The sequence below is a fragment of the Natrix helvetica genome (genome assembly GCF_964273705.1).
Source record: "Natrix helvetica genome assembly, chromosome: 3".
Taxonomy (NCBI): domain Eukaryota; kingdom Metazoa; phylum Chordata; class Lepidosauria; order Squamata; family Natricidae; genus Natrix; species Natrix helvetica.
In genome coordinates this window covers 151,439,012-151,448,958 of record NC_138549.1, presented here as the reverse complement: position 1 = coordinate 151,448,958, position 9,947 = coordinate 151,439,012, and the positions used below count along the sequence as shown (strand labels likewise).

The 9,947-nt window shown below is 45.2% G+C and overlaps 1 protein-coding gene across 1 annotated transcript; it reads left to right on the top strand.

Annotated features, from left to right (window-relative positions):
- The first annotated feature begins 204 nt into the window (after window positions 1-204).
- On the top strand, window positions 205-9,417 carry KCNK15 (potassium two pore domain channel subfamily K member 15). The gene is made up of 2 exons (XM_081949217.1): window positions 205-873; window positions 7,313-9,417. The coding sequence occupies exons 1-2, from the start codon at window positions 558-560 to the stop codon at window positions 8,227-8,229; spliced, it is 1,233 nt and encodes a 410-aa protein (XP_081805343.1). The 5' UTR covers window positions 205-557; the 3' UTR covers window positions 8,230-9,417.
- Window positions 9,418-9,947: the final 530 nt, after the last annotated feature.

The following is a 9,947-nucleotide window of genomic DNA, read 5'->3' as shown; positions in this document are numbered from 1 at the left end:
GAGAAACCGATGGAATTTTGTTTCCAGTACGGCTTTGGCTCCGGACCGCAGTTAGGGGCTAACCTGAAGGCGATTCGCGGTCCCCGGGTTCAAGGCGCTCAGGACAGCGCGAGTTCACAGCTAGGACAGCGCGAGTTCACAGCTAAGCTCCTTCGGCTCGCCGGGGCGCGGCCTCCGGTGGCGCAAGCGCTCCCGGCCCCGCCCGCCTCCTCTTCCCATACCCGCAGCTGGGAAGGGAAGGCGTGGTGGCTCCTTGCCTGCGACTGGACCCGCCGCTCATTTCTGGCTGCAAAGCGCCGGAGATCGCCGCCGGTACGAGCAGCTGAACCAAGACGGAAGGCGGAATCGACCTCCCGGCCGTCACTCGGCGAGCCGCTCGATCTGAGGCAGGGCAGGCGGGACGAGAGGTGAGCCCGGCTGCTGGCGGAAACTGCTGCTCTCCAACCGGGCTCCCTCGCCACGCAAAGCCCGGGGGGGTGGGCTGTCGCCGAGGGGATGGCGGGCTGCGCCTCGGGAAGTCTGATCGGCTGCGCCGGGGCCATGCGGCTCCCCGGCTGATGCCGCCTCCTTGGTGCGGCCGCCTGCTCGCCATGAAGCGGCAGAACCTCCGCACGGTCTCCCTGATCGTCTGCGTTTTCTCCTATCTGCTGGTGGGCGCCGCCGTCTTCGATGCGCTCGAGTCCGAGGCCGAGATCGGCCAAAAGCGCCTCCTGGAGCAGAAGCGCAGCGACCTCCGAAAGAAGTACCGCTTCTCGCCGGAAGACTACCGGGAGTTTGAGCGGCTGGTCCTGCGGGCCGAGCCTCACCGAGCCGGCCGCCAGTGGAGGTTCGCCGGCTCCTTTTACTTTGCCATCACGGTGATCACCACCATCGGTGAGTGCGCGGCTCTCGGCATCCAGGGTCCGCTTTCCCTTTGTCCACGAGGCGGCAGGGTGGCCCTCCCCTCCCTTCCCCCGCCCAATCATAATCATCATCATCATCATCCCCTCGCCCTCCTTTCAAGGAGCTACCTGTCGCCCCGCCAACTGTAGGAGGTGTGGCGTGGGGGCGTCCTGAGGCATCCAGTCTAGGCTGAACGCGAGCTGGGTACGCCAGATGTTAAAAGGCATAGCAGTTTAGGGGCGTTGGCCTCTGCCTGTAGAAGGATTGGTGGACAGAGTTTACCTGCGTCCAGGTGAGCGTTTAAGTCTTCCGTGGACCCAGAGCCCACGAAGTCACAAGAAGCCGATGACCCTAGTCAGTCTGAACTTGGTTCCTGCAGCTTCTCTTACATCAGCCTTCCCCAGCTTGGTGGTCTCAGGATGCTTTGGGGCTACAAGCTGTTTTGGGGCTACAAGCTGAGGAATTCGTAGGTAGATTTGGACCACCAGAAATCACTTGTTGCAGCCATCAGTCAGTGTGAGCTTTCCTCAGCTCTCCCAACAAGCCTACATTAATTTTAGCTGTTTTCTGAACGATAGAATGTGTGAGCTAACTATTATGAAAAGCCTTTTGGAATATGTACAGAGTACTTTGCTTGATCACAACCCACTTTCCACCTGGAACTGGGGTCACTTACGAAAGAGAAAAGGACGGTACGGGTAGTCCTCGACTTACAACAGTTGGCTTAGTGACCGTTCAAAGTTACAACAGCCCTCAAAAAAGCGACTTACGACTGCTTTTCACACTTACGACCGTTGCAGCATCCCCATGGATGCGTGATGCTTGGCTACTGACTCATATTTATGACGGTGGTGGTGTCCCTGGGTCATGCGATCCCTTTTTGCAACAGTCTGACAAGCAAAGTCAATGGGGAAACAATAATCACTTTACAGCTGTATTATTAATTTAACAACTGCAGTGATTCACTTAGCAAATGTGGCAAGTAAAGTAGTAAAATGGGGCAAAATCCATTTAACAAATTTCTCCCTCAGCAGTGTAAATTTTGGGCTCAGTTGTGGTCGTAAATTGCGGCGATCCCGTGGGGCCCCACTAGCAGTGGCGACCTGAGGGAATTTTGGCCCGGTTTGAGGCTGCCTCTCATACCGGGGGCGAGACACATGAAAAGAAGGCTCTGACACCGTTCGGGATGAAATCGCCGACCCGAGCAATCTCGGGGAGCTGTTTTTATTAGGGTAAAAAAGAGGGCAGGGTTCCGCGAATCGTACACAATAGTTTCCTGTGTATGTGTGGCAAGGCATGGAAACATCACAGTTCATGGTTATGTGGTTGGAACAGGATATGCAGAAATATACACAGTGCAGCTACATTTTCCGCATTGCAAGCTGTTACTTTGCAAGCACAGCTTTCTAAATGGGGCCCTCCCAGTGGGCATCCAGCTCAACCCGTGTTCATTACTCAAATTTATTTCAGTCCCAAATTCCATATATGTGTTCCAATCAGGAAAACTGATCTGCACATATACCATGGCGACCTTGTTCCCACAGTAAATTGAGGACTTTCTGTACTTCCAAGGCAGGCTTGAGATGTAAATACTGCTCACTGAAGAAGTCCAACATCAATTCCAGTTTAGTGTACTCACACTGGTTCATAATTTTCAAGAAAATTACTACTCTTATACTCTTTTGCAATCTTATACACTGTAATGTAGCTGGCCACTCATCCCCAATTGATCTGGGAAAGTGAAGAAAAGGACCAGGGGAGACATGATAGCAGTGTTACAATATTTGAGGGCTGCCAGAGGGAGGAAGGGATCAAGCTATTTTCCAAAGTCCCTGAAGGCCAGATAAGGAATAATGGATGAAAACTGATGGAGAGATTCAACTTAGAAATAAGGAGAAATTTTTTGACAGTCAGAACAGTCAACCAATGGAACAGAAGTTGCCTTCGGAAGTTGTGAGAGCTTCATCACTGGAGGCTTTCAAGAAGAGACTGGACTGTCATTTGTCAGAAATGGTGTAGGGTCTCCTGCTTGGGGGGGGGGGTTTGAACATGATGAGCTACAAGGTTCCTTCCAACTCTGTTAATCTGTAAATTGTCAGCAGAGTTCATATCAGGACTGTCCTTGCCACATAAAGGATGCTGATCCCTGAAGCCATTATTGTTACCTGATCTAGTCCTAAGAGGGGGGGGAGGGGGGGAATTGGAAATAGTGACACAGCTATAGGGTTAGAAATGGCCACTCTCAACTCATGACCACAATTGAGCCCAAAATTTATGTTGCTAAGTGAGACATTTGCTAAGGGAGTTTTGCCCCATTTTTCAACATTTCTTGCCAGATTTGTTAAGTGAATCACTGCAGTTGTTAAATTCGTAAGCGGTGAATCTGGCACCTCCATTGACTTTGCTTGTCAGAAAGTTGCAAAAGGGGATCACAAGACCCTGGGACACTTCAGCCATCATAAATATAAAATTCCTAATTTTGATCACAGGACCATGGGGATGCTGCAAAGGTTGACCGTGAAAAAACGGTCATCAGGCACATTTTTCCATGCTGTTATAACTTTGAATGGTCACTAAATGAACTGTTGTAAGCCGAGGACGACCTGTAGCTCATTCATGTAAAGGTGCACGGGTAGTCTTTCACATGCAACCATAATTGGGTCCAGAATTTTATAATGCCTTGGTAAGGCCACACTTGGAATACTGCATTCAGTTCTGGTCGCCACGATGTAAAAAAGATGTGGAGATTCTAGAAAGAGTGCAGAGAAGAGCAACAGAGATGATTAGGGGACTGGAGACTAAAACATATGAAGAACGGTTGCAGGAACTGGGTATGTCTAGCTTAAGAGAAAGAAGGACTAGGGGAGACATGATAGCAGTGTTTCAATATCTCAGGGGTTGCCACAAAGAAGAGGGAGTCAAACTATTTTCCAAGGCACCTGAGGGTAGAACAAGAAGCAATGGGTGGAAACTAATCAAGGAGAGAAGCAACTTAGAACTGAGGAGAAACTTCCTGACAGTTAGAACAATTAATCAGTGGAACAGCTTGCCTCCAGAAGTTGTGAATGCTCCAACACTGGAAGTCTTTAAGAACATGTTGGATAGCTATTTGTCTGAAACGGTATAGGGTTTCCTGCCTAGGCAGGGGGTTGGACTAGAAGACCTCCAAGGTCCCTTCCAACTCTACTATTGTATTGTATTGTATTGTATTGTATTTCCATTGCTAAACAAGGCAGTGATTAATTGTGCCTGATTTTAGGACCTTTTTGCCACAGTTATTATGCCAATCGCTGCAATTGTTAAATGAAACGTGAGGTTATTAAGCAAATCTGGCTTTCTCAATTGCCTTTGCTCATCAGAAGCTAGCTAGGAAGGCAATCCCATGATCCCCGGGATGCTGCAACCACCATAAATACATGCCAATTGCCAAACACCCAAAGTTGATCACATGACCTTGCAGATGCTGCAATGGACCAATCATAAGTAACTTTTTCCAACCCTATTCTGACTTTGAATGGTGGCTAAACCCATAGTTTTAAGTTGAGTATCCCTTTCGTATATCCAATTCTTCTATTGCATATGTATATCCTCGTGGAGCGTGAAAGGGACGCGGTGGCTCAGTGGCTAAGACGCTGAGCTTGTCAATCAGAATGGTCGGCAGTTTGGAGGTTCGAATCCCTAGTGCCGCATAATGGAGTGAGCTCCCATTATTTGTCCCAGTTTCTGCCAACCTAGCAATTCGAAAACATGCAAAAATACGAATAGAAAAATAGGAACCACCTTTGGTGGGAAGGTAACAGTGTTCTGTGCACCTGTGGCATTTAGTCATGCCGGCCACATGACCATGGAGCCATCTTCGGACAGCGCTGGAGATGAGCATCACCCCCTAGAGTCGGGAATGACTAGCATATAGGTGCGAGTCTTTACCTTTACCTTTACCATTATAAGGAGCATGACACAAATTAAATCACTTAAAACAAGAGCAACATTCTCTCTGCTGTTATAAAACAAGGCATAGGAACCTATTTATGGAGAGAATACATGTATCTTTGGGCATTTGTTTCTGCCCTGGGTTTGGAGAACCGGCAGTGATTGCTTCTTCCATCATCCATGGGGCACGTGGGTTTCAAATATTAAAAATTACACATTAATTACCAACTACGCAATTTAGGACATTTTTGTTTTTCCAATCCCCACTGTGCAAATGATTGAGTTTGATTTTTTTTTTAAAAAGGACAATATTTGATAGAAATAAAAAATAAGTATTGCACCATAATGAGACTCCTCTCTCCCCACAATAACATAAATGATAGCAAGTAGGATTTCCATCTATGGTGATATATTCATGTATCTTTAACTGTCTCTTCTTTGGAAAAGAACTGTTTACATCATTGTTTATGTACAGAATGAAGGGACAAGCATGAATGGGAAAGAATCCATGCAAAGTTGCTCTTGCCAAACCTTGCAGAAAGCAAGTTGGAATGTCTGGTTTGCATGGGACTCTATCAGGGGTGGGATCCTACCAGTTTAACAACCAGTTTGCTGAGCGGGCGCATGCACCTGACCTGTCTGATGCACACTGCACGTGTGTGCACACTTTACAGAAAACTCACCTTCCACATTACTGCTGGCGAGGAAAACAGCTGAAGTGCGGCAAGCCACTCTGCCACACCCATCATCTGGGCTTCGGAAAAGGAAATATAGATGAGTATAGCGCAGGGGCAGGTGGGTGAGCCCACATCAAGGTCGGAGTGAACTAATTCACCCCCAGCTGATAGTCGGAGCTACTGGTTCACCCGAACTGGTCTGAACTGGCAGAAACCCACCCCTGGACTCTTTCCTTAGAGTACCTTCTCTTCCACTGTACTTTTGTGCAACTTACGTTTCTCAACATTCAGTTTTTGATCCCCACTTTCTTTTATCTTGTCATGCAAATATTGTCTTTACTTTTCAGGAAACCGGGTTTCAATTTGAATGAATTGAAGTAGATAGTAGAAAAGATGGGCATTTTTCTCAGTGGAGGGATGTAAGACATGGAGCCCCAAATGAGACTCACCAATAGTAATGTTGTTTTTAATATTTTTGAGGATAATGTAGAAATTAGAATGGGCAGTAGATGATGCTCATTGATGGTGGGGGTAAAGGGATTACAGAGAGGTCTCCAAGCATTTTTCAGAACTGAATGGCTAAGCAGTAAAATGTAGATGTAGGTTATGATAAAATATTTACTTTAGATATGCATGATTTTGACCAGCTGGGAAAAGCGCTTGTAATGAGCATACTGTCCTTAAAGAAAACATTGACCTGACATTTGACAACTGTTTGGCAAAAAGATAATGGTGTGGCACATTTCATTAGGAAAGGAATTGAAAAGATAATAAACCCCATTATTTATAATGCCTATAAACAAATCTAGAGAGAAATGACATTTGAAATATTTGTCTACCCACTCCAGCCAAAAAATGAAGAGAAGAGAAAAGAAAAGAAAGAAAGAAAGAAAGAAAGAAAGAAAGAAAGAAAGAAAGAAAGAAAAAGAAAAAAGATAAATTGGGAAAGATTTAGAAAAATAACAAACAAAATAATAGTTACTGTTAAAACATAAAGAAAATCAGCCTTGTGGGTTTGGAGTGGAAATTCATCGTTCAGCTTTGCCAGTAAGTCTACAAAAGCAGCTACCAAACAAATATTTACTAGTTTTCTGTCAATACAATTTCATGCCTGGAACTAATTCATGTTCCACTCAATAAACCGGGCGTGTACGAACAAGCTGGAGTTGTTGCTTGTAGGCATCTTTGTTTCTAAATTTACTGGAGTAGTGGCCTTTTAGTGAACTGGCTACTCAACAAGGGTATTGGATAGAGAAGACCAGAAAGCTTTTCCAACGGTTCTCAAACTTGGCATTGAACTTAACAAATTTCACTTTCTCCTCTTGAGTAACTCCACTCGCTAACTGTTCATGCACATCTTTAACACTTTCAGCAGCAAGTGTTTTTAATTCTCGGAAAGGATTATCAATAGTCTCTAGTGTAAACATGGAAGCCTTGTTCTACTATGTATTATGGGTTAATATCAAGTATTCTTCAGATAACATCACATATTGGGCCAATAAATTATTGCTTGTGTTTTCTAAGGGACCATATCATTTCATGTTTGCATTTCTTCTCATCATCCTTAAATATCTGGTCCTCCAACACATGTGAGGTTTCATCATCTTTTCTTTGTGTATCATATTGTACAAGGTTGTTTTGTATCCATGGGGAATATCTAGTTCTTGAGACCGACAGCACCCGTCGTCACCCACACACAGGGAAAGGCAGTTACCTGAAATTTCCATGACTAAGCTAGTTCTTGAAATAGGATGGACTGTGATTTTCTTTCTTTCTTAATTTTTAATGCAAATTTCTCTTTTTATTTCTTTGTTTTGCTGCAGGCTATGGGCATGCAGCTCCTGGAACTGATGTTGGCAAAGTGTTCTGCATGTTCTATGCAATCCTTGGTATCCCACTCACCCTGGTTATGTTCCAGAGCCTTGGCGAGCGCATGAACATCCTTGTTCGGATGCTGCTAAAAAAAATAAAGCAGTGTCTGGGAATGAGGCAGACCACAGTCTCCATGAAAAACATGGTTGTGGTTGGTTTTCTCTCATGTATGGGGACATTAGGCATTGGGGCAGCTGCCTTTTCCTACTTTGAAGGCTGGACTTTCTTCCACGCCTTTTACTACTGCTTCATAACCTTGACCACCATTGGATTTGGAGACTTTGTCGCCTTGCAGAAACACGAAGCTTTGCAGAAGAAGCCTCCCTATGTCGCCTTCAGCTTTATGTACATCTTAGTGGGCTTGACGGTGATCGGGGCCTTTCTGAATTTAGTGGTCTTCAGATTTTTGATCATGAACTCAGAAGATGAGCGCCGGGATGAAGAAGAGAAGGCGTCTTTAAGGAGAGCCAGAAATTACATCAACTTGAAACCCAGGGAAGATAGCCGGAGTACAAACGAGATCTTGCTCCCTGTAGAAGACAGGACCAGTCAGATGAATCTCATCCCATTGATCCATGACGACGCTGAGCGGCAGAGAGGAAAATCCTTGGTTACAACCACAAAAGTCCCTTCCTTTTGTACATGCCTGTGTTACAGGCCACGGCTGAGCAGAAGCCCAGATCCTCCCCACCCTGAACCTTTCAACTGTCATACGAATCTGGTTTATTATAACTCCATTTCTTACAAAATCATGGAAGTCTCCCTAGGTGGTAAGGATCACACTGGACTGTCTTCTCCTGGCAGTACTTTGTCATCTGATAGTCCCAGTTGCCCAGGGCACTCCAGAGTCCGGAGAAAGTCTATTTGAAAAGCATGCATGCTCTTTGGAACTTTTTGTTTTTGTTTTTAATTTTTACTCGGGCCTGTGTCCTGCGACCAAACATGTGTTTTGATGATAAATTGTGAATTGAATTGTCAGATAATTGTGGAGTGCCCTCCTTTCTTTCCCCTCCCCCTTTTCTTTGCAGGGGCATTCTGAAATGTCTACCCATGGACAGGGATGGGTTGCTACTGGCATTACTGCCAGTTCAGCGTGCAAAAAATTCTCCAGGTCTGCAATGGAGATTGTTCTGTGCATGTGCAGAAGCAAAAATCAAGATGGCCCCGGCGACAATAGAACCAGTTTGAGTACGTTGGCGGCTGAGTTACTACTTACTTGGCTGAACCGGGGTGAACTGGTAGGAACCCACCTCTGCCCTGGATATCGCATTCCTGCCAAGCCCGTGCAATGCTGCCTGAGCAATGCCCTTTGGAAATTAATGCTGAATAATAGTTCTTCCGTCAACATGTCACAACATTTGCATTAGAAGGCAAGTGCTCAATGGATTTAAGTACTAAAACCCCACAGTGCCTCTGAGTTGCCATAACATCTGTGGAGATGTCTAATTATTCCGCTGGGGTAAATGTACAGATAATACCTAGTTGTAGCAAGACAGACTGTAGGCTCAGCTTGTCTTGCTTTTGCTGAAGAAGTCGACAGATCTACACCCTAAAAGAAACGGGACAGATGCCAGGCTTGTGGGCTCTACTGACTTTCGGTAATAGGGCAAAGAATGGACACAAAGTATGGGAGCCCCTTGGTGGTGTATTAACCATTAAGCAGACTAAGCACGTGTTTAGGGCACCAGGCCCAAGGGGGCACCACAAAGTTGAGAAAGAAAGAAAAACATCAATGAAGACAGTATGTACAAAGGAGAGGGGCACCAAGATTTGTCAGTGCTTAGGACACCAGTGAGCCTTAATCCGCCACTGGAGCACCTTCAAGTATAACCAACCTTAATAAGGCATAAGCTTTGGCGCATAATAAAGTTGGTTAATATTGGAGGTACTACCAGGCTTTGCATCCGTTTTATTGTCACAGACAAATATGGCTCTTTATATCCCTATCCACCTTCTGCTCTTCACTTGGGAAGAAAGGATTCTTTCTAGAAGTTTATTATAGCAATCAAACATGAACAGAGTTCATTGTCCTTCCCTATAAAACTCCGCTCTTGATTATCTAAATCATCTTACTTTTTGCAGCTTGCAGGCTGGGAGGTATTGTTATTGTTCAAGAATTGGGAACCAAGAATCTGCATGGCTGTAGTTCAAACCACTCAACTCTAGTAGCTAAACCAGATTTTCCTTGTGACTACAGGCAGACTTCATTTAGCGACTGCCTCATGAATGACTGTTCACAGTAACAACAATGATGAAAAAGTAACTTTACAAACAATCCATTCACCATCTTTGCCGGTCTGTAAGGTAAAGGAAAGCTGAACTAAGGTCATAAGCACAGTCACAGTTTCATTTAGCAACCACTTCACTTAACAACGTAGTTTTGGTCACTAAACAAGGACTATCCATACTTGTGTGCCTCACCGAGGCTTCTTTGTAATAGTTATTGTGGAGAAGTTCTGCTTTCACACTACAACTGTCTTTGTCTACAGTAGTGGTGCACATTTTTAAACATCAAAGGTTATTTGGAGGGATGTTGATAGGAAGATTCTTCCATTCAGATTTTTTAGATCAGTGTTTTACTTGCTC

Excerpts from the sequence above, each read along its gene's own strand:
- KCNK15 (XM_081949217.1), top strand. The coding sequence starts at position 558 with ATGCCGCCTCCTTGGTGCGGCCGCCTGCTCGCCATGAAGCGGCAGAAC. Across the intron at positions 874-7,312 it reads CACGGTGATCACCACCATCG|GCTATGGGCATGCAGCTCCT; the intron begins GTGAGTGCGCGG and ends GTTTTGCTGCAG.